The 24,031-nt window shown below is 50.1% G+C and overlaps 1 protein-coding gene across 1 annotated transcript in view; it reads left to right on the top strand.

Moving 5' to 3' along the window:
* Positions 1 to 24,031, top strand: part of ADAMTS10 (ADAM metallopeptidase with thrombospondin type 1 motif 10) — a 47,953-nt gene that overhangs the window by 13,964 nt on the left and 9,958 nt on the right. Inside the window, exons 3-15 of the mRNA XM_052702694.1 lie at positions 2,210 to 2,574; positions 7,213 to 7,372; positions 8,397 to 8,614; positions 9,834 to 9,917; positions 10,381 to 10,526; positions 13,194 to 13,237; positions 14,514 to 14,619; positions 14,755 to 14,901; positions 16,574 to 16,715; positions 19,395 to 19,502; positions 20,901 to 21,046; positions 21,310 to 21,373; positions 22,064 to 22,166. Coding sequence (XP_052558654.1) covers positions 2,210 to 2,574; positions 7,213 to 7,372; positions 8,397 to 8,614; positions 9,834 to 9,917; positions 10,381 to 10,526; positions 13,194 to 13,237; positions 14,514 to 14,619; positions 14,755 to 14,901; positions 16,574 to 16,715; positions 19,395 to 19,502; positions 20,901 to 21,046; positions 21,310 to 21,373; positions 22,064 to 22,166 — 1,833 coding nt within the window. The remainder of the gene's footprint in view (positions 1 to 2,209; positions 2,575 to 7,212; positions 7,373 to 8,396; positions 8,615 to 9,833; positions 9,918 to 10,380; positions 10,527 to 13,193; positions 13,238 to 14,513; positions 14,620 to 14,754; positions 14,902 to 16,573; positions 16,716 to 19,394; positions 19,503 to 20,900; positions 21,047 to 21,309; positions 21,374 to 22,063; positions 22,167 to 24,031) is intronic.

Below are 24,031 nucleotides of genomic sequence, written 5' to 3'. Positions count from 1 at the left end.
CACCAGTGCAAACCTGTCTGATAAGCAGATGCAATACTGTACATTTCAAGCCAAGACCTATTAATACAGCATGAAGTGGCTGAGGGGGCAGAGGGATCATGATGGCTTTTCTGGAAGGAAGGAAAAAAGGAAGGAAGGAAGGGTCAAGCAGAGCTGTTACTGATGTTGGGAACTCCTACTATGAATTGTAGCATGGAGGACAGTGTGACCAAGGCAGGGATGAGTACTGATGGAGTAAGGGAGCATCTGTTATGCTGTTGGGTGGACATGAAATGAGTGCATAGGCTAGGGAATAAAAGATACCTATCTCTTAGAGCTTCATCTAATCTTTCACTTTTTTTGGAGGAAAGAACCAGTTGTACCACTGGATAAAGACACTGTTGTCTTCCTTATATCAAAAATTTCATTATTTCTTCCTTTTCCTACTCTAAAGCATCCATCCCAAAAGCATCCATATGATGTAGGGCACTACTCTCAGCTCTATCCTGTGTATCATTTGCATGGTGACACCCCTGAGGATGCATGGTGTCCAGCACAGCAAGAGCAGACTGTCACACACAGCTTGAGCCCCAAATCTTGACCACTACTCCCTCCTGAATGAACCTTGTAGGTCAGGATCAGGCTCCCAGACCCTTTCTAGACACTAGGTGCACAAGCCTCCTTCCAGGATTCTATTTTGCTACCCGCATGGACTGCAGAAAGGGAAAAACAAGACACTTCTGATAGCAGATTTTTCCACACCTGACGTCATTGCTTAAAAACAAGTAGTCATATTTGTTTGCCTGGCTGCATCACACACAAGGCGGTGTGATGCAAGGGAAGCTGGAGCACAGGAAGTTAACAACCTAATAGTTTCTTCTGGCTTGTTGAGCCAAGGGAGAGGTGCCAGAAGAGCTTATGGTTTGGAAGGTTGGGAGCTAACCCCTAAACCGAGCTGGTGTGAAGGACCATCCCATTAGTGGTGGCCAAGGAAACCACTCGGTCAAACTCCCACACTGGAAAACATGCTAGAGGGAAAGGAAACTTTCCAGTGCTGCCATGTGGTAAGAGTGTAATTTGGAGTTCAAATTTATGATGGCTGGGAAGGCTTTGAAGATGGGTGCTGTGGAGCCAGGCAAAATGCACCCACCCCACAGCAGCCTGGCCTCCCTGTTTGCTCAGGAAACAGCTACACATAGAATGCAGGAAGCACAGTAATGTTCTTCCAGCATGAAGAGGGCAGATCCTCTCCCACTCTATGAGCAAATCTCCAACCCTTGGACTTAAGAAAAAAAGTGCTATGAGTGGAGAGCTATCCTATTCAGTGCATGATTTTTTGTGTCTTCTGCTGAAGCCTCCAGCCTTGAGGCTGCCAGATACAGCTAGACCTCTGCTCAGACCCGCTCTGTAGACATTTTGCTAAAAAAAACCCATGAGATTTCTGTAGAGGTTGCAGAGTGCCAATTTCTTTGACAGCCAGAAGTGCTGTGCAAGTGCAGTCAGACGCTTCGGACGGTGACCTTGTCAAAGTACATTTCCTAAGTGGTACGAGATATCCTCAAGAGCCCCAAGAGGAGGTGCTAAGCCAAGGGCACCGTAGCTGGTGAGCTGTGATGGTGCAATAGATACAGGCTGGTTGGAGACTCAGATTTTGCTGCCTTTTTAGCACAGCTGGGGAGTTCTGGGCACCCAATGTGTTATTTTGATTGTAAGAACACCATCTTGGTGCATCTTAGGAGGATGCCTCATACCTAATGTATTAATGCAGCTGTGATCATGGTTTGCGTTCTGTATGCTGGAATTCCTAGAAAATCCCAAGGATCACACAGACTGAACAGAGAAGAGAATCCAGTTATCATATTCCTGCTGTACTACAGTTTGAAATCCCTTATCTTTCTGCTTATCTTTGTTTTAGATGTCTCTTGCAAGCTGTCACAAGTGAGCTTGGTCCCTCCATCAGGCTGGAGGGAAGCCACATGGCTACTCTGATGCCACAAGCAGCTGAGAAGTCCTAGAGGGCTGCAAGGGACTGAGCACTGAGCTTTTGTCCTGCTGATGCATGTTTTGTTTGCAGGAGGTGGGTGTGAGACTGCTGGAAGCGCAATGGCTACGTGACAGAATTCCCAGGGTCAGGATCCTGCCCTGGCTGTGACTCTGTGCTGAAACTGTTGGTTGTTTTGCTCTGACTCTTGGCAGAATGTCATTCCTCCTTTTTGCTTTTCCTCCCCAGAGGAGTTCCTTTCCAGCCTCGATCACTATGAAATTGCATTCCCCATCCAAGTGGACCAAAACGGGGACTTCCTTACCTTTGACATGAGGAGCCAGCTGAAGCAACGCCCTCGGCGCAGTCTGGGCTCCTTGCCCTACGAGCCATCGGAGCAGCAGGTTTTCTACAAAGTCTCTGCCCATCGAACCCAGTTCCTCCTCAACTTGACACTGCACTCCAACCTGCTGGCTGAGCACTTCACAGTCGAATACTGGAAGCGAGATGGTGTGGACTGGCAGCATGATTTCCATGAGGATTGCCACTATGCGGGCCACCTGCAGGATCAGTACCTGAACTCAAAGGTTGCCATCAGCAACTGCAATGGACTGGTGAGTCCCCTCATTTTGCTCATCCAAGGGCCACGCTGACAACCAGAGCTACCCATGAAGCGGAACAGATTGCAGCTTCTTTGATATTTGGTGTAGAAACTCTGTTTGGGTCCCAGCAGATGGATTCATGGTGGAGATAAAGGCCTGAGATCAGTGTTAAAATATAACTTTGCAAAAGGTGGCAGCGAAAGTCAGCTGAGGGTGAAGGCATGTTTCCTTATTACATTTGTGATCCATGTTGAGATCCAGTTCCTACCAAAGTCAGTTAGATTTTTTCCATTGCTTTTAACTGGCATGGAGTAATCCAGGCTTTAGAGCGTTGTTACAGTTCCCACAGAACTCCCACAGAACTTCCAACAGTAGCAGCAATAGATATATTTTATATGTAGTGCTGGCAAGGAAGAAGTACAGCAGGATAGAAGTTTCATGTCACAACCAAAAACATCAGAAGTGCTTTCATTTCCTTGAAACTGCACCTCCATTCCTGGGGTTGCTTTTCCCTTCTGCTCAGATTCCAGGAGCTGAAAACATAGTTTCTAGGGGGAAAAAACTTGAGATATAACCAGTATTTTTCAATATGAAGAGAGAATACCAAGTGGGGACAAGATAGCATGCCTCAAATCAGCAAAGCTGCTTCAGAGGAGGAGGAAGTGATCTGTTCTGCATGTTCCCAACAGCTAGGATTAGACATCATGGTCTTAATTTTATCAGGAAAGCTTAATGGTAGATGGTAGTGCTAAGGATAGCTGAGGTTTCTTGAAGAGTGCATGCCTCAACATCATTGGAGATCTTTACAGACAGGCCAGACAAATGCCTCTCAAAAATACTCTGGGTATGATTTATTAGCTCTTTCAGCACTTGTTAAGGAATCTCATCCTTATTTTTCTGTGATTTTCTGATATTTCTGGCTCACACAGCACATTTCAAGACCTACCAGATGGAGCGATGGAGCAAACATCCCTGTTAGTGAATCGCAAGGATGATGGCTCCCTTGGAGGAGCAACATGTAGCAATAGACTCTCTAGGCCAAATTCATATTTGTGCTATAGCCCCACCACTTAGCAGCATTCTGGCAGTGTGGAAGAGCTTCCAAATGGGAATGAATTTGCATTTGATTTATTGCTAAATCACATTGCCAGAACAGTGCTGCGGGTTATTAACAGAAATAAGAATCTGACTCATTATATCAGAGAGTCTAATGTTTCCATCTCACAGCCAAAAATCAGAGTTGCATAAATTCTTGGTTCCTGAGCTAGCCTTTTGTTTAGATACGGGACTTCTGCTGAAGTCTTAGATAATTTACTGATGTTCTAAAAAGAAGAGTCAAAGGGTAGCTGAACACTGCTAGCCAGAAGTGATCCAGCGTTAGTCTACCTCGTGCTTCAGAGGGCACCAAGAGCAGAGCAAGCAATGGCTCGGCTGCACTTATGCTGGAATGTTTTAGTCCACAGATGATCTAGCTCTGGAGAGATACCAGGGATTGTCTGGGAATTGCAGCCAGGCACAAAGAGGTACAGGAGGTCATCCAGCAACCTCTCCTTTTTCTGAACTCTGTTCTCCTGTCGTGAAGAGCTACAGGCATCAGCAAGGAGGATCATCAGGCTTCACAAGAACAACAGGGCCAGGAAATTGGCCAAGGGGAAACTGGTGCCTTTAGCTGCCAGAGTGGGGCTGCTCTTCCACTTGAGCAGACCTGTGTACCCAGAGGTGCTAATCACTTCTGAATGATTAGCAGCCAAACCCTCCTGGCTCCACTCCTGCTGTCCTGCAGCCTCCAGGCAGCACCAGGTCTGCTTAGCAGGGGATAGGTGAGGACAGAAGATCTCAGAGGACTCCTAGATGATGCAAATGAGGCTGTGTTCTGGTGTTCAGTGGGTGCAGGCTGGGACCGGTGCTGATTATGGGGTGCAAAAGAGAAGGAGAAAGGGATGACTCCACATGGCATGAAAATGAGTAATATGGGAAAATGGGTCAATCTGTGTCCAACTCCAACATCCTTGTACAATTTATGTGTAGCTCTGTAAAATGCATTGCGCTCTAATGCTTGCACCCCAGCTGCCAGTAGGTTCACTCCCATCGATAGGATGAGAGGTAATGGCCTTAAGCTGTGCCAAGGAAGATTTGGGTTGGATATTAGAAACAATTTCTTCTCAGAAAGAGTGATGATGCATCGACACAGGCTGTCAAGGAAGTGGTGGGGTCACCGTCCCTGGAGGTGTTTGAGAACCATGGAGATGTGGCGCTGATGGACATGCTCAGTGGGAAAGGTTGAGGTCATGCTTGGGAATATGAGATGGAGATGTCCATGTGCAGCAGGACTCAGAGCGGGATACGCCTCACCCAGGCTTAACTGAGGGCAAAGGGCAAATCGGTCAATTTCCCAAAACATCAGAGCCAGGAGCTGCCAGCAGGTCCCAGAACAAAGCATCTGGAGCCTGCAGGAGCAGCCCGGGGAGGCCTGGGTTCAGCAGTGCTGTGTCTGTGCAGCAGCCGGAGGGCTCACATCCTCCAGTCAGCAGATCACAGCTATAGGCATAAACAACCTCAGGAGAGAAATGTGCCTGTCTCTCCTCTTGCGTCAGAGCTCCTCAGAGGCTGCTGTACAGGCTGGTTCTCAGCTCTTGGTGTCTGCTTCCATCTGCACTGCCCTCCTGAATTCAGTGGGGAAGACGAGATGTTTGGAGCTGGGCAGATGGCCCTGCTGCCAGGCTGACGTCAGCTGTGAGTGCATGTGAGGGGAGGTGGACGGGCCAAGCTGCAGTGCCTTTCCGAAGCGTGGTTGTAAGCTAATAGAATAAACCATCCCTGCTCTGCAGCTGACCTGGGTGAATCACAGACAGGATATCCAGCTCAGCTCCCCCACAAACCACAGAGATGTCTCTCAGGGCCTCTCACCGCCCGCTTTCAACACGCGTGTGTCACGTCCACCACCCAGACCTCAGCGCTTGGACTGCGGGGTCAAAGTCCCGTGACAGCAGAGCTTCACTCCTGCAGAGTCACAGGACCTCTTGTATGCACCCAGGAAGCTGCAGATCACAGCGTCCGGGTGGCTGGGAAGGGCCTTTTCCCAGTAGCTCCTGGTTTGCAGGCAGGATGTGCTCTCCCCTCCTGCTGCTCTGCCCCAAGCCGGCAGTGACCTCTTTCTCCCCGTCCCGCGATGCCGGCAGCCAGCTGGCTTCGCAGGCCGACACTCAGCTTTCCGCCGCAGCCCTCGCCAGGCTAACCTCACAGTACCTCACTTGTGTTTGAAAAGGTGGAGCGGAGCCAAGAGCAACAGGGCCTGGTGCAGGAGGAAATCCCCCGGCACTCTGGAGATGGGGACTTCGCCGTGCGCACACTGCCCCGATTCAGCTTTTGTAGCAGGGAGGGAGGTGGGGAGAGACCCATAGCGGAGGCAGCAATCACCTCGGAGAGGCTCTCCCTGCTTGCCCAGCAGAAATGCTGTTACACGGATGGCTCGTTCCACTTAAGGAGCTCGAGATGTTTTGCAGAGATCTGCTTCCCCGCGCCCGTATGGCAGATCCTGTCCCAGTTGTGCCACATGCCATCCTGTTGCGTGACATCCCATCACTGGGAGTCTGTGCACCCAGAGTTGGAGGATGGCCAGAAGGCTGAGACTCTGGGTATACTCTAGGTCTGCTTGAGCAAAGCCGGGAAGTTTCATGCCTTGGTTGCTCACTGGTAAAGTTCAGCTGGTAGAATACCTCCATTTCTTGGAGGTGAGACTGAATGATGAGTGTCTGCATGTTACTTTAGGCTGAAGGAACCTTTTTATGTTGCCCAGAACTTTTATATAGAGGTAAAGCTTGCAGCAAGGGTAAGAACAGCCAGAGAAGAGCAGCTGGTGAATTGGGTTGCCCATCCTGCTGGTAGCTGCTCCCGCTGGTTGTTGTGGTCTCCCAAGGAGGTCCATTGGCAGAAAGCAAAGTCTGGGCTTATAGCCCCGATTTGTTCATTCAAGATGGGAGAACAACAACAAAAAATATATCTGAATAGCTAAATCAAAAAATACAGGAGCAGAAACAAAGTCATCTGATAGAAATGGATGGTCAGGGTGTAAAAGGGGAAGTGGTAGCCGCAGGGTTTTAGGCTGCAGGGAAAGGTTCTGGCTGAAAATCTCAATGAAAATCAGACTTCACATTGCAGAGGTTTCACAAAAGCCTCTGACCATCCACGCTCCTCTGTAGATCTATGCCTGAGTTTCCCAGCTGGTGTTCAGGTCCTGAGCAGCATCTGAAGGCTTCTGGGTGAGGTTGAAAAGCAAAGGAAGAAGTTCTCACTGATGAGTTGTGCAGCAGTGAAGACATGATACCTAGGATCCCACAGACAGATCTTAATTAGATCTTAATTAGATCAATGTATGAAATAGGAAACAATTTTGCAGGGAATTAGTGTGATTTTCTGGGAACTTCAATGTGGATGTCCTGAGGTATCCATGAGCAGCTGGCTCAGTTTGCGTTGGTCCATAGCTTCGTATGATTCAGTGTTTGTGCATAAATGAAGGAATCTTGCATGTTCTCTCAGCTATTTGTCAGCTCCCAGAAACGCAGGGACTAACCATCAGAATGTTCGTTATGAGAAACCACTAGCATGTCACCCATTTCTCTCCCTACCTCCTCTGTTTCTTTCCTTTCACAGCACGGGGTAATAGTTGCAGATGAGGAGGAATATTTCATCGAACCGCTGAGCCCAGGAGCCAACGTCAGCACAGGGAATGAGGGCAAGGGCAGCCCCCACGTTGTGTACAAGCGATCATCCCTCCAGTACCCACACATGGATGCAGCCTGCGGCGTGCTAGGTATCTGCGCCCACCAAATGTCTTCAGTCCATCCCAGTGCAGGCTGGGAAAGTCCACGCTTCCCTCTGTGGCAAATAGACAAATCCACCCTCTTGCATTTAAGAAAGTTTTATTTATGTATTTACTTTTACCCATGCTAAGCATTTCTGGTGGCCTGGTCTTTAGAATACTCTTGTGCTCTCTTCTTCACAGCAGGGCCTTTGGATTTGTAAGCAGAGGGTGGAATTGAGAAAAAATTCTCTCTTATTGTTCTTACAAAAGTCCTCCCAGATTTGGCCAATTTAGGATTGAGAAATCATAATTCACAAATGCTCAGCCTCTTCCCCGCATGCCTGTGTCCTTCTCATCCTTGCCAGAATTCAGTCCCAGAGCCTGGGTGAAGCCCCTGGCCCCTGTGGCACCCAGGTTCTCTAAGTACAGTGCAACCCTGCATCAGAGCAGAGGAGGTTGCAGCCAGCTCTCCCCACTGCACAGTAGTGCTGTAAGCCCCAGACAGCTCTCCTGCCCAACAGTGGGATTCAAGCCATGGGGCAGAGCAGACAAACCCCGCTGGGGACATCTCTGCAGTCAGGTCAGCAGCACTTGAAGCCTGGAGCTCAATCCTACAAACCTGCTGCTGCTTTGGAGGCTGCAGCCATGTCTGCGGAGGAAAAGCCAAGTCCTAAATTCAGGTCCTGGCAGGAAAAGGAAAGAGGAAATGATCTGCAGTGGCTTTATTGTCAGATTATGTCTGTGTAGTTTCTAAATCCACACAGCTCTTCCCCATGACGGAGCCAAGGGCAGGGCCCTGCCATAGAGCAGCAGTGGAGGTGCTGCCTGCGGCAGGGTGGGCACAGGCAGGAGGGCAGCAGGATGCCAGCAGAGCCCCTGGGAATCCTCAGCACAAGAACAGGGCTGGGTGTATGCTGGGTCCACGTGCTGTACATACAGAGCCTTGCAATGCCTTTCCTTCCCAGCTCCAAAACCAAGCTGTCCACCACTCACCTCTGTGATTTTGCAGCAACCAAATTTCTTTCCTCTACAGATGAGAAGCCCTGGAAGGGGAGGCACTGGTGGCTGAGGACGTTGAAGCCGTCCCCACTGAAGCCATCAGGCAACCACAGCCAGCGAGGCCAGCTGCCGCTGAAGAGATCCGTCAGCACAGAGCGCTACGTGGAGACCCTCGTGGTGGCTGACAAAATGATGGTGGGGTACCACGGCCGGCGGGACATAGAGCAGTACATCCTGGCCATCATGAATATTGTAAGTGTTATAACCACATCATGGAGCTTGGGGAGCCCAGAGGCTTGCGTACCCAGCAGCAGAGAGAAAGCTGAGTAAAGCCTGTTTTGAACCCCACATGTCTGGGTTTGGCAAAGGGTGAGACATGCTTTTCCTGTGAGATGATGAGTGGTACGGAGGGAGCACAGTGGGGAAGTGAGCTCTGTTCCAAGATTGTAGTGCTCCTTCCCAGGCAACAATCCTGACATGCTGCCACTGTCCCAGAACAGTGATACTCCGAAGCCTGCAGGGACTGTGTGTTGTACATTGGGAGGCACTTCAGGAGAGCTAAACTCTGGCCTCTGTGACCACACTAGGCCAGATCTAGACTGGGAGAACAAAGCTCTTTCTTTGAACAGCATCTCTCATCTCAAATTAGCAATGCAAATGGAGCCAGCCAAGCTGAGAGACACATGGGAAAGCATAAGGACAGTCAGCTCTCACGCCTGGGGCTGATCAGTGTGAGGGCTAGGGAGAAGTACCCCCTGATCTTCCATACAGCTCTGCCTGTGTCTCTGGGTTACCGCAGAGGAGCTTCCTCTGCAGCATCATGTTGAGGTCATCGCTGGCAGCAGGATGCCAGGCTAGATGCATTAACAGCTTCGACTGGTCATGCTGAGTCCTCCTGTGAGGTGAGATGAGTTTGGAGGTTATCCATCAAACCTATGAAAGCCTCTCTTGTGATAGTTCTTTGTCCTGTCCTCTGTAGGATCTCTTTTCATGGCTTGCTCTGTTTGCATTTCTAAAGCAGATGCCAGATTTGAAAACAATACAGTTTCAAACTATTTCATCTGCTGTAAAACACCCACCATGTGGCAGCAGATTTCTGAGAGATGCTGTCTCGTTCCCTGCTGACAGGCAGCCAGCAAAGCTCCATCCCTAAGGCTGCATAATACCAGAGCCACAGAGCTTCCACAACCTAGGGAGCAAGGTATAGATGCTGCAGGTTTCCATCGTCACCATTCGAACCTCTCCAGGAGACACCAAGGTCTGAAAAAGTTATAGGAGGTTTTGCAATCCAAATAGTAACGTGGAGTCTCATTCCAATTTCTACTTCTTTTAGGATTGTGTTTACACCCCTCAGCAATGCTGTTTTCCCATATAGGTGCCCAACATGTGCCCACCTTCCAGCTGCCTGCCCCATCACTCTGCTACCGAGCTCATTTTTAAGACTCGTCTTTTCTTGTTTCTTGGAGGTCAGGTTGCCAAACTTTTCCAGGACTCGAGTCTGGGCAATATTGTCAATATCCTGGTGACTCGACTGATTCTCCTCACTGAGGATCAGGTAAGCTGGGCTTTGCTGAGCTGCTTGCATTGTGCTGCTGCACTCCCTCTGGGGAGCTGTGTGCTCCCTCTGGATGTTACCCTGGGAAATCCCCCCCACCCCATGCACTCTTCTGGGTGCACCATGTGCTCCGAAAGGCAGCTGGGAACTGGTTTCAAGCTGTGAGAAGATGGGACTCTGAGGATAAGGCGGCTTTTGAGAGACTTAAGTAGTTTTACTAACCCTGAAGGGGACATGGTTTAGGGGGCATGGTGGGGATGGGTTGATCGTTGGACCTGATGGTCTTAGACGTCTTTTCCAGTCTTCATGATTCTATGATTCTAAGAAGTCGTGCTTCCTCTTGGTGTCTGTGAGGGGGGGTGGGTGTCTGTACTGGTTTCGGTGTTCTGCTGGCATGGAAATCATCAGTTCCTTCACATCAGAGCTTCTCTGGGAACACGCTGTTATATTGCTTCTATTCCAGCCCACACTGGAGATTAACCACCACGCTGGCAAATCCCTGGACAGCTTCTGCAAATGGCAGAAATCCATTGTGAACAGGAACGGCAATGGGAATGCTATCCCTGAGAACGGCATAGCTAACCACGACACCGCGGTGCTGATCACCAGGTAAGGAAGCTCCCAACCTTGGCAGAGCTCTCTTCCACCTCCATCCACATGATTCATCCAAGACATCCTTCCATTCATTCCCCAACAAGCTGGCTTGGCAGTGGCTGACCCTTCAGCCCAGCTGCCTGCCTGTTCTGCCACAGCAATGCAGATTACTGCAGTTCAGATAACCGTCATACATCCTCCGAAGTCTTCTCTCCATGTCGTTGTGCTCACAAACAGCTTAGTTTGCAGCCATGGGTATTTGTGCACCAGCGTGTCCATAGAGCAGGATGTACAGCAGGGCGCGTTGCAGTCCTTGGACTTCAACAACCTACTGAGACAGAGAGCCCAACTTGCTTCCTCTGTGGCAGATGGAGAAGGAAAAACAAGTGTGTCTCGAGCATCATGACAATGGCAGAGGGTCTCCAGCCAACATAGGATCTGATTTCCCCCATGTTTCATGCCTACATGTAGGACTGAGCTCTCTCCTTTGTAGCTGGTAAATCTCCTTTGGAGTGACTTCATCTCATCTAAGAAGAACAGTCCTAGAGGTGCCTGCCTGTCCCCACTCCTGTACAAATGGCCTGGGTCCATCCATGGAAACTCTCAAGGTCAGGCTGGATCAGGCTTTGATTGAATTGTAAGCGTCTGTGCTCATTGCAGAGGAGTTGAACCAGATGGCCTTTAAAGATCCTTTTCAACTCTGTGATTCTGTGAAGTTAAGCTGGATGGTGAATTAGACCACTCCCAAGCTGAAAGAAAGCATCTGAACCTTCACATGGCACAAATAATCCCCACTGAAATAACTGTGTGCCTGATCCTGGAACAGCAGAGGGTATGAAAGGAAGCACAGAGAATGCTGACAGGAAAACTGAAAGAATGGAGGCCATGGAGAGGACAGCTGTGAGGATGGAGGATGCCAAAAAGCAGCTCTCAGCAGCCAGGCACTGCCTGCACCCTGGGCACCAGAGAGCCACTGCTTGGCTGGTGGGGCAAGGACCCTATAAGATTTAGTCGCACATTTTCTTTTCCCTATTAAGTGATGGATCCATGTGCATCCCATGAGCCTATACAGCACTCAGGGGGAGCAAACAGAGCACCCCCTTGACCCTAATCTCATCCTCCCAGAGCTGTAGCATCTGCTTTTCCTCCACACATGTGGGACATGAGCGCAGACTCCGAATTCTTCAGCCTCACACCAGATGTTTGAGCTAACCCTCAGCCACTCGCCGCCCAGCTTGGACAGCACCAGCACATCCGGCTGTGTTGCTCATAAATTCCTGATAACATCTTGCTGAGCTGTGGGCTTTTTGCTCTCATGGAGACGTGTCGAATCGGAGCCTCCGAAGGCTTTCACGGATCTGCTCGAAACAAAGCAACAAATGTTTTTCACCTGTTTGGCTTCCTGACGGAGGTGAGAGCTTCGGACACTTTGAGAGAGCACCGGGGGCCAAAGGGACAGGAGCCATCACCAGGAACATGCTGCAATTAACTCCCTGTGTGCTGCCAGTTTGCTTCCTTCCTGCTTTCATTCCCCTGAGTCAATCAGGAGTGGTGTCAGAAGGTCAACTGCCCATTCAGGAGTCCCCAAAGTCACATCACAGTCAGTGCCTTCAGTGTCATGCATCCAAATCACACTTGGGTTGCAATGCACCTCATGGCCAAGGAGCAGCACCCAGCACCCAGCTGTTCCCTATGTAGATTTAAACTTAGTGTTGCCAAAGCTTTGCAAAAACCCAAATATTTGAGTCTCCCCTCCATACAAAGAGCAGAACATGGAGAAAGAATGTAAACAGAGGCAGGGAGGGCATGCAGCTCATCTCTACACGTAAACAACAATATTCACTCTCTGGCCTATGCTCCATCTTCTGGAGGTGCTGCCGGTGTCCCATTGCAAGGATGCCTTTCAGCTGGGAGGAAATTGTACTTTGCTGTCCTCGTTTAGCTTTTCCTCATTTGCAGCTAATGATGTGCAGTCGGTTCCTTGATGCAATGGCTAAAAGTCCAAGCCAGAGACAGAGGAAAGAATCATTTTGAATCAACCCATATTGAATTTGTTTGGAAAATTCTCAGTGAAGAACGAAGCTGAGAAAAAAAAAAAATCATTAAAAAAATCACATTAGCATTATAATGAAACTAAAGTGAATTTTGAAGTGAAACAATTTCAAGCTGAAATGTATGTTGTTTAAAAAAATAAAGCTGCGTGTTCGATTGATAGGATTTAATGCAACAGATCTGAGTGTGCAGACACAAAGTCCTCATCAGTCAAGGCAGTTCCATGAGCCTGATCCTCCCCAAAGGGAAGTGGCTGGCTCACGGCAGTGTGCTGGATGCTCCTTAGCAGCACTGGGCCATCCAGCCAAACCCACAAGGCTTCAGGGCTGCTGGCTCACTGCGTTTCATCAAAACCCCACCTCTGACCCCATCCAGTGTTGTTCAGTAGTTAAGTGACCCATACGTCAGAGCTATCCTTAAAAGAACACAGTGCGTCTCAGCCTGGGAGTATTGCAAAATATGGATCTGAGGCATCTCTTACCTGTTGCAGTCTGTACTCTCTATGCCAGAACTGTTGCGGGAGCTGTTTTGTACGTGAATCATTGGTAAAATTGAGAAGTGTTCACAGAAGATTTTGGTGTTGCCGACATCATGCATGTTCTTAATGCCGCCTTCTCCTTCTCTTTGCAGATACGACATTTGCATCTACAAGAATAAGCCCTGTGGCACACTGGGTACGTAGGATTTTGCTTGTAGGCTGTCCAAACCAGCATGTACATCTTTGAGAGCATGGTACAGGAGGGCTGCCCCATCCGTGTTTCCTAATGAGCAAGCAAAGGGGAAGCGCTCGCCCAATGCTCCCTTGAGTGCCAGCAGCAAAGCCAGGAACAGGCCCATGATTTCCAGCCCGCCAGACCGTGTAGCCTCCTTACTTCTGTAAACACTAAAAGCAGCAACCCAGAGGACAGATGGGCTCTGGAACGCTTCTCTGTTATATCCCTGGGTCAGGTCCAGCCTGATGATTAAGAACCGCTTGCATCTAGGGCTGGTCCATAGCCTAGTGGAGTATTCCTGGCTTAGCAGAGAGAAATAAGACTTTTTTGTGATGACTGTAAAGGGAGTTCTTTATTTAAACTGCTAGACGCAGACAGACCCTGCCGCTCTCTCTGGCTGTAGCTCCTAATTTGTCTTGCCCTGGTCTAGACTAAGCAGTCAGGGAAGGATTATTGCTGTGAATCACTGCAGTTAAAAAGGAAAATTTGGTGGATTTCTGACCTGATGTGGCTGTGGATGAGGTGCCTGGGAGGGTGGTGGTGGCTGGAGGGCTTGTGGTGGCTGGGCCCATTCCTAGAACTGAGTTTGTCCCTTTCTCAGCCCTTAGCAGTGGGGCAGAGCCTGTGGCACTGGGTAAGTGGGTGGCAGAAAGTCAGAGGAGTCTGCTGCCCAAATCCCAGGGAGATTTCTCCTTTCTCCAGCCCTTTGGAGAGAGTCAGGGTGGATTTCCTGTTATGGTGGGTGTCAGCCAGGACCAGATGCAGGTGGTCAGGCTGGATCCCAGGCTAGTTGGTTGTCCAGGCTGCCCTGATAGGGTTTGAGTGACCAAATGCTGGTGTGGCTGATTCCAGCCCCCTGCTAAAGTGATCTGTTCTCCCATCAGCAGTGCTGTTGCTGAGACAAGGACTTCTAGATATGAAATTCAGTGGGTTTTGACCCATCTTCAGTATTTCTTAGTCTGCTGTTGCCAAAATAGTTGACAGTATTGAGTGTCCCTGTACCCCAATCCATAAAACCCGTGTCTTCGTACCAATAGCCAGTGAAACCAGTAAGAAGAAACTTGCTATTGAGCAGGCTGTGTTCAGTGTTAGTGAGCATGAAGTGCCCCATTAGGACTCCCAGTATAACCCATGCCTGTCTCAGCTTGGTGCTGGCCCTACGTCCTTCAGTGCAACCCATGCCCCATCCCTTCCAACCAGGGATATTCTATTCTATGTGACTGCTCTATCTGCCTAGGCCTGGCCCCAGTGGGTGGCATGTGTGAGCGAGAACGAAGCTGCAGCATCAATGAGGACATTGGCCTGGCCACAGCCTTCACCATTGCCCATGAGATTGGCCACACGTGAGTACCATGCCAAGGAGTCCCCATGGGCAGCCAGTGGGGAGAAAGGTTCCTGTTGGTCTGTTCCTGCCAACAGGAGCTGCAAAACCCTTCTTATGGTTATCATCTCTCTAATACTTTGGTATGGCTTTCTAGGTTTGGCATGAATCATGATGGGGTTGGAAACAGCTGTGGCTCCCGCGGGCAAGAAACGGCCAAGCTGATGGCTGCTCACATCACCATGAAAACCAACCCCTTCGTATGGTCTACATGCAGCAGGGATTATATCACCAGCTTTCTGGAGTAAGGAATCCATGTCATCTTGCCCTCCTTTCTACCTCACAACCAGTACACACCTCCAGACTCTCACAATCCCTTGTGAGGAGTGGGTGAAGCCAAAGAAAAGCCTGCAAAGCACACAGCCCATGCACCTACTGTCTTGTCTCCCAGCACCCCTCCCCATTCCAAGAGGCATGTGCTTTCCTTCCTTCCTTTAGGCATTCCTGCTAAAGATGCTAACTCTATTTACCCTGCATCTGTAAGACCTTTAATTAGCTTCCACACTTCCAGAAACTTCACACATAAATCTATAGCTTCTGGGGGCATTCAGACGTTGCTGAAGTTCAGCTGAGAATCATAGGGAAGGTGGGGAAGGATTTGAAACAGAGCTGGGGCTGCATGCATATGCAGCTTCTGCAGACAGCGAGGAGGAGAGAGTAGAGATGTATGAGCAACTTAAGGTGTTTTTTGTCCAAAGCACCTTTAGGATCCAGGAGAAGGGATTTGGACTCCTAAGTCCCTGAGTTTTGATATTGTTACCTTTTGTTGTGGGCTTTTGCTGTGAGTTCAGGCCTTCCACAGGGCTTTTCTCAAAAACCAAGCAGTTGGGATCTATTTTGCTGAGGTCTGTGGGAGGATACAGGCACTGCCTAATGGAAGGACTGGGCAGTACTTAAATTACAAATGAGAGAAGCCAGTGTGTAAGATCATCGTGGCAGGAGCAAGCTTGAGCCAGTCTGAATACCAGACATTTAGGGTCACAGACCAAAGCTGTGATGCTGCCATTGTAACACGAAGGCAGACATCCCAAGGGGCTGCCCTCCATCCCACAGAGCTTGGCCATAGCAGCATGGCTTATCACCACATTCCACATCACGCAGCTCATGTTTGGCCACAGCAAAATCTGCCCTCCTCGCCCTTGACCCCTGGATGCACGGCAAGGCATGAGGAACGTCAGGAAAACATCGCGGCCGTTGTCCTTGTGTGACCCTGAGGTCTCAGCATGGACTGCAGCAAATCTGTGGCAGCCCCCATGGGAAATCACAGCCTGGAGAGTTCCATCCATGCCAGAGCTGTGGTGTGAATGAGACCCCAGGACATGGGGCCAGGGGAGTGGTGACAGGGGCTCTGATTTAAGGAGAGCTCTGAGCGGTGAGCAAGAGGGAGGGAAAGGCGTGTTTCTTGCAAAATTTGGATGTTCCTCCAAAGTTCTGGCATGCAGAAGTACGAGCTTGGAGAGCAGGGTCTCTCTTTGCTCAGCACCAGCAGCCACAGCTATGCAGCCACATGGTGGGAGGGCAGAAGTACCACCAACCCCTGCTTCTGCGAGCAGAACAGGGTTCTTGCACCCACCCATGTTGTGCCAAATGGGGTCTGCTGTACCTGGACTTAAGCAGGACAGCCAGGGGCTGGCAGCAGCCTGCAAAACATTGAGGTTAAAACTGAGAGCTGCATGTGCCAAAAGTGCTTCCCAAAACCCAGCCCTGGGGATGCAGACAGCAAGATTTCAGAGTGCTTTCTTAGCACTGATTGTGCTCAGAGGTTTCCCTACCGGAGGGCAGTAAAATTATCCCCCCAAAGCAGCCAAGCGTGTGTGAGCTGAGCCTCAAGCAGAGCCAGGTGTGCTGCTGCTCCTTCCCTGCAGTGCATTCCCAAAAGCTTTTCCAAACTCTGATTCTCCTCTCTTTTTTTCCAGCTCTGGGATGGGATTATGCCTGAACAACGCTCCTCCCAAGCAAGACTTTATCTACCCCACAGTGGCTCCGGGTCAGGCCTATGATGCAGATGAGCAGTGCCGTTTCCAGTACGGAGTTAAATCTCGCCAGTGTAAATACGGGGTAGAGAGCCTTCCTGCTTTACTATCGGTTCCCAGGGGGTGGAGGATTGGGGCTGCAAAGATCCATGGGGTCATTCCTCTGCTTTGCTAGCCTGCTTGTAATGAGGGGCACTTGCATGTTCCCTGTGAGCTTTCCACCTTGCTTCCCTGGGAGAGGACAGAGGAGGTCATTTCACATCCACAGAGGTTGGCTGCAGCCCAATTTCCATCAGATTATCCCATGGGATCTCTTGCCTTTGCCCTATGCCTTGGCTGCTGTTGAATGCCAAGGGCTGCTATTGTATCCCAAGCTGCAGTCCCCACTTCCAGACTCCTCTGTCACTGGGGATTTAGTACACAGCTGTACTTTTTGTGCTTCTTACTAGAAGTCATTGTGCTACACAGACCAACTTAGGAGGAGAAACTTATCTCTTCCAAAGGAAGTGGGGCATTGTGCTGTAGATGTGTCAGAGAGCTGCCCATCTAAATCCCCATTGCACTGTCATCCCCTGGGATCTGAATACAGGAAACCACTGAAAGAAAAGATTGTTTCAGGAGATTCCTGGGTCTCAGCCTGACGTTTTGCTGTATTTAACATACAGAACACTGCCGACTGAGCATAGTGGCAAGTGGAAGGTGTGTACACTTAAAGGCTAGTTGAACACCTTCCCCTCAAGAAAGCAGAGGATCCACCAGTGAGCATCTGTGTTTTCTGATGGACACACGTGTGTGTGTATCCACCCTGGCCCAAGCCCTGAAAAGCTGGAGAAGGATAAGACACTACAGATCAGATCAGATTTAGTTTCTTTTGCAACATCCCCACTGCCCATCCCCATGAGCAAACAAGCCCACTGTTTGCCATTGAAGTAATCCAGTATGAACCAATTTATCACTCTAAGTGTTCAAATGTGTAGTATGGCTTGATGCTAAACCTCCTCTCAATGATCTTATTAGCTCATGTTGGTGAACAGACACCTGAGTTTGGCTCTCCCAGAATGTCCTGAAAGTAGAGTGGATGCAGCAGTAGGAAAAGTCCAAGACTGCAGTCAGAGCCCCTCCTCATCTCAATCAGAGGCAGTGGAATGGAAGTTTTCCACGTTTACATGCCTGTTTCCCAGCTCATTTTTAACTTGGTCAGGCTCTTCCTGTATATACACAAGGATCACAAAAGCACAAGATGTCCTTGAGATGACCCTTCCAGCCCTGCCCTTCATGCGTGTTTGGGAGTAGCCCAAATGGCATAGGAGCTCAAGTGAGTGCACATAAATCTGGGTAAATGTGTACATCCACCCATAAAAACAAACCGCAGGGCAGTGGTGCAAGCATGTCAGCATCCCTTTATTTTCTGGCTTTCTCCATCTCCATGCTAGCACAAAGCAGATTATTAATAGGCTTGATGATGATGGGGTGAAGAGATATGACTGGTGGAGCTAAGATGTCCATTCTGTTGGTGTCACAGTAGGACTGCAAGAGTTCCTATTTCCCAATAGTTGTAATAGCTCTGGGAGTGCAACGTATTTTAGGGACATGGTTATTGCAGATGGTGGTGATGAGTTGACAACTAAAACTGATGATCTAGAGGTCTTTTCCAATCTTAATGATTCTATGATCCAATGAAGGGGTCAATGCCTTTTTAAGTTGGGAGAAAGATTGTCTTTTCCTTCATTAAAGCTGTGCTTTTGTGCTAAGAGTTAGGAACCAAAACCCCATTGTGTCTAAGAACTGAGGTCTATTGGCACATTCTCACCGGGTCACCCAGTGCCACCCTATCCTTGCAAACCCAGGAACGAGAGTGGGAGGCACAGGAGCCCTAGGCTCACATTTTCACCCCTCTTGGTGCCAGCTCTGAGGATTCCCAGTTGCCCAGCTGGCAGCCACGCAGTCACTGCATCTGTGCTGGAGATCTCTGTGAAATGGGGAGTTTTCCAAAGTCTTCCTTCAGTAAGAGTAGGAACAGGGCAGTAATGTGGCAGGGGACTCAGCTCTGCTTTTTAGCTGTTGCTTTGCAGTCTTCTGGTGTTGAAGTCCAGTCTGGCTGATGTTAGGGGCAGAGCAGGTCTGCACTTCCTGATGTTGCAGCTGTAATGGATACGCAGGGTGTCTGCCATGGCCTTGCGGTTTGGGTGGGTTTTGAATTGACAAGTGGAGCAACCAAGGGAAGCTTTTTGTCCGAGAAGTCAGGATGGGTCAGGAAAGCCCCTATCAGGAGTTCCCAGCCCCTTCCATTCCATGGACCCAGCTGCACCCAGGACCTTGCAGAGAGTCAAGCAGAAATGCCAACTTCTGAGCCGCTCAGGGGCTCTGTCAGCATCTGGCATTGGTTTGACTGCTCTGAAAGGAGCTCTGAACTCTCCAGAGGAGTATTCCCTTCATGGATGTTAGGCTGGCAGAAGATAGCAGATGTGATGTGAGGCCTTATGGGCTACACTTGCATTCCCAAGCAGCCTCAGCTTCCCTCTGAAGCAGATCTGGACCCATCTGGCAGGGGGATTTTCATGATGGGTGCTGCAGGATGGGTCCTTGTGCTTGGCCTCTGCAATGAAGACCCAGTAAAGGAAACGTCCCCAGCCTTGGGGAGGGGACTTGCTGCATTGCCCCAGCCTTGCAGCCCCAGAAGGGGGTGAATCCTGACCTCGGCTCTGTGTCTTTGTCTCTTTCTTCTTCCCTCCCCCTCTCTCCCCCAAAATCTTTCTCTTTCCAGGAGGTCTGCAGTGAGTTATGGTGTCTGAGTAAAAGCAACCGCTGCATAACCAACAGCATCCCTGCTGCAGAGGGGACCATCTGCCAAACCAACACCATTGAGAAGGGGGTAAGGAAGCCCAGGGCACAAGGCGAGTTGGCAGTGGGTGGGTGAATCCCTTGTCCAGTGATAACTGTGGTTATTGGGGAGTGCGAAGCTGATTCAAGAGCACCCACCATTCCCTGCACAATGGGAACCCAGCTGTGCCAAGGAGCACCAGGACCCCTGAGCACACTCAAATATCAGACCATTTTTCATGCTCTGCTGAGAGGGGAAGATAGGATTTTCCATGGCCATTTATTTTGAAAGCGAGTTTTGACTTAAGAATTGTTCATCTCTCTTCTTTCCCTGCACCTCTGACCCTCATTTGCACCAGCATAAAGTGAGTGTGAAATTATTAAAGCAAAGTGTTAATGACTCCCAGTGCCTTTGCAGCCTGTGTGCAATATCTGGGACAATGGAGAATCAGGACTGGGATATCCACCATAAAACGGACTCATGTTTTTCCACTAGAGGAAAAATAATTCCCAAGAAATTGAGGAAAAAAATCAGATCCTTAAGAAGCTGAAGAAGCTCGTGTGCAGAATGGCTTTGAGAAACACATTTTCCTTTAGAGTTCTCTTAGCTTTACTGGAAATTAGATCGAAAGGGATTAGGCAGCTCCTGGGGCTGAACATCCCTGCTGCTCAAAATTCACCATGTACAAGAACAGTCTTTTTCTCCTAGTGATTTTCTACTAGCTTCTGTCACTTTCAAATATTTCTGCTTCCCCCCACTTACTACTGATTATTTTCTGACTAGAGTGTGCATCCTGCACCAGCAGTCCCTGTGCTTCCATGCAGGGACACCAGAAGGGCTGTGCGTGCTCTGCATGTGGTTGCACCTTTGCTAATGTGCTGCCGTGTAAGCAGCCAGCCATCCTGGGAGGTTTATTATTCCCTGCAGACTGTGCTGCCTGCAGAGAGCCTGGCTTGAAAGGAGCCGGGAGAAGCTGTGCCAGTAGCTCCAGGGTGGGTTATCAGCCCCTGGAAGGAGCACACAGCAGTTTCTTCCTTCCTGGGATTATCTCAGCCCCTGAGATGCTGTGTCTGGCATGGTGCCCAGAGAACAGCAGCGGGTCTGGCAGTATCCTGCTCCTTGCATCACTGTTGACTCCAGGGGGTGCAGGATCCTTTCCAGGTCCAAGGGAAATATTTCATAGACAAGTTTGCATGAGCATCCCTTGCTATCTCCGAGTACACAGCGCGTACAGATGGTGATGCTGTGACTTAGACTAAATGATGTCCAGGGAAAGTGAGTGCTCTCTGTGATGGCAAACATGGCTCTGAGGCCGGTACAGCCTAGAATTCAAATTTCGTGGGATCAAGTCTGATCCCAGCCCTCCTGTGTCCAGAGGAGGCTAGGGAGCTATGTGGGAGAAGGAGAGCGTGTCGTTCTCAAGGTCTTTGAAGCTCTGTCTCTCCCCAGTGGTGCTACAAGAGGGAATGTGTGCCCTTTGGCACCCGGCCGGAGGGTGTGGACGGTGCCTGGGGATCCTGGTCATCCTGGGGTGAGTGCAGCAGGACGTGCGGCGGCGGTGTGTCCTCCTCCGTCCGGCACTGCGACAGCCCGCGGTAGGTGTGCGTGCACGTGGCCATGCCTTGTCCTGGATGCTCGGGTCAGTGGGGAAGGTGACAGCTGCTCAGACAATCCCACTGCATGCTGGCAGTTAGGCATGCAAATTCCTCCAGGCAGAACCTGTCCTTGTAGTGGAAGCCTTGGTGTTCCCGTAGGTATCCATGCTGTCCAACCAATGCTGGCCTGGGGCAGCCGTCTGCCACCAATGCTGGCTTGGCTGTCCTGAGCTGCTTTTTTCCTCTTATTCCCTGTTTGCCAGGCCTACAATCGGAGGGAAGTACTGCCTGGGGGAGAGGAAACGCTATCGGTCCTGTAACACCGATGTGAGTACCGTCAGGCTGACATAGAAGAATGCCAAGGGGTCAACAGAGCTTTGACGTGGGCAGAGAGCACTGTGCTGCAGTATGGAGGCAGCAGTGAGCCTTTTGCATGGCTCTGGGCTGTTAGGCACTGCCATGGGACTGCTGGGTTGTGGGGCTGGGGGAGGTGAAGCATGCTGTGCTGGCGGCAGTGGGGAAGAACCAAGCAGGACGGAGCACGTCTGCACCACCTGGTTCAGAGGGCAGATTGGTGTTACATGCTCAAGGGGCTTTGGCATCAAAAAGGGGCCCCAAAAGATAACAAGGAAAAGATCAGAGGCTTTCAGCACCACCACAGCAGCGGTTGCTTTGCACTCTGTGAGTGCAAGCCCAGCAGTCTCCCAAAACCCCAGTACAGCACCTGGCTTCCCCGGGGAGGGCGTTAGACCTCAGAGGGAACAAAGAGAAACAACTGTGTTGCAGGGTTACACAATTCAGCTTTGAATCTGGGAAATTACAGCTTTAATGTCCATGGGCTTGTAGTTAGGAAATAAGATGCTTCCCTGATGCCTTTTGCCATCCTACAGCATTGGGCAGGGGTCAGAGCTGGTGTCCATCTCAAATTACTGGTGCTATCACTGCTGGACCTGCAGCCACCTAGCACCCTAGCAGTAAGGCAGTGCTTCACTTATGTGCTCGTCTCTGTGGCTGCAGGACTGCCCGCCAGGGTCCCAGGACTTCCGAGAGCTGCAGTGTGCTGAGTTTGATAATGTCCCCTTCCGAGGGAAGTACTACACCTGGAAGACATACCGGGGAGGTGAGTGAGTGCTGCTTGGAGCATCCCAGGGCTGGAGCAGAGCCATGCGGTGCTTTGGGTCCCCCACCTCTTCCAGGACAGGTGCTGTGGTCTAAGTCCTCTAGTGGGCAGTAGGTCAACATCTCTTTGAGAACAGGTCCTGCAAGCTGTGTGCTGCAGGTTGCTAGGCTGCTCAGCAGACTGTTCTGTCATGCCCCCCTCCTGTATCACTCAGCTCTGTGCAATTACTCTTCAACATCTTTCCTCTGGTAGAACCAGCAGTATGGGAGCTGTTAAGCTGCTTTCCTTGAGACTGACTCTCAATTACCAAGTGAACAAATACAGAGACAAAAAAAATGAGTTGCTAAAGCAATGCAAAGTACCGCTCTGTTTAGTTCAGGACCCTCTCCCTGGTACATGATGAAGGAGACAAAGGGGAGAGCTCTACCTTCACCACCAGGTAGAGCTTCAGCTCTTACCCAAGCAGAAGGGATCCAAACTTAGGGATCCTGCAGAGTTCCCCCTTTCCAAGGTCAGTCCCCATGTGTCCTGCCTGTCTAGCAAGGAGAGGGGGTAGGTGGAGGCCTCTGTGGCAGAAATCTCTTAATAATGAGAAAGAACAGCACGTCTCCTTCTTGTAGTTAATGAACTTGACTGGGGAAATCCTTCACAGCTGTGTAAATAAGCACACCTCCCAGCAGGGCTCCTGCAGCCGGAGCAGATGTGCAGAGGCTGCAGGGGATGGATCAATAAAAATGTAATAAAATTGCAAAGCAGTCAGTCACACAAAGACCCCAATGGATGCCAAGGTGGAAGATAACCCTGCGGCTGGAGCTGCCCTCGCTCAGACCTCTTTCTTCCCCAGTGATCTGAGCCCAGGGGATGGTTTACCAGTTGCACATCAGCCTTTGTATTTTAGTCTGGCCCCAAATGATTTCTGCTTTGGCTTTCGAATTAGCCCCTTCCTCTCACTGTTCCCCTCCCATAAAATAAGCTGATGAAATGTGTCTTCTTCCTGGGAGGCTGTGAGTGTTGGCACAGCCATGTCTTGAAGGGATGTGGGAATTCCTCCTTTCAAATCTCCAGGTTGGCTTTGGGTGATGGTCACAAGGAGCTGCATTATTTCGCATTTACTATTTGGTATCAGAGGATATCACTGTCTTCCCATGCAGGGGTGCAGGGAAGGAAATGCAGGCATTACAAGTAAGGGACTGGAAGTGATGTGTTCCTTGTTTCTGGAACCCAGCACCAAGCAGCTTCTACTGATGTGAACAGCATGGGCTGCTCATGCTGGGCCCTTGGATGAGCTGGGATCACGGTGGCACTAAGGGGGCCATTCTTGTCCCCTACCCCAACAAATTCTTTGCCCAAGTGTGAGTGATGTGGCAGCACAGACGCTCACCTGCCCTTCTGCTGGTAACGTCGCTGTTCTGCAGGATGTTTTGGAGCATATGTCCATATACCAGGAAACATTCACCACTCCGGCTGAGCCTCTTCCCCAGCTGAGCTCAGCCACTGCACCCTGCAGCCACCCTGCTGCTGAAACACACAGTAGTGTGAGGATGCCATTCACCCATCAGGCTCACAGTGATGTCCCTCCCTGGATGGGAAACATCCCAGGCACACAGGGCACCAGTCCCATGGGCATTTTGGGATGGGACCAAGCCACCCACTGAAGCCTGGTGTCAGCCACAGAGACACTGTGGACTGAGGTTGAGTTCTCCATGGGGCCACACGGTGCTTTCCTGGTGGTGATTTATGACGGTGCTGCAGCTCAGACCCCAGGAACGAAAGGCAGCCCCAGCGAGAAGTGCTGAGCTCAGCCTTTCAGAGCTCAGCAGTCAGCAGATACCTCATGGAATGCGGCTTTAATTGTTTGTTTATTT

Source organism: Tympanuchus pallidicinctus, unplaced genomic scaffold (assembly GCF_026119805.1).
Source record: "Tympanuchus pallidicinctus isolate F22 unplaced genomic scaffold, pur_lepc_1.0 scaffold46, whole genome shotgun sequence".
Lineage (NCBI taxonomy): Eukaryota > Metazoa > Chordata > Aves > Galliformes > Phasianidae > Tympanuchus > Tympanuchus pallidicinctus.
The sequence above is the reverse complement of the archived record's forward strand: the minus strand, read 5'-3'. Positions and strand labels throughout refer to the sequence as shown.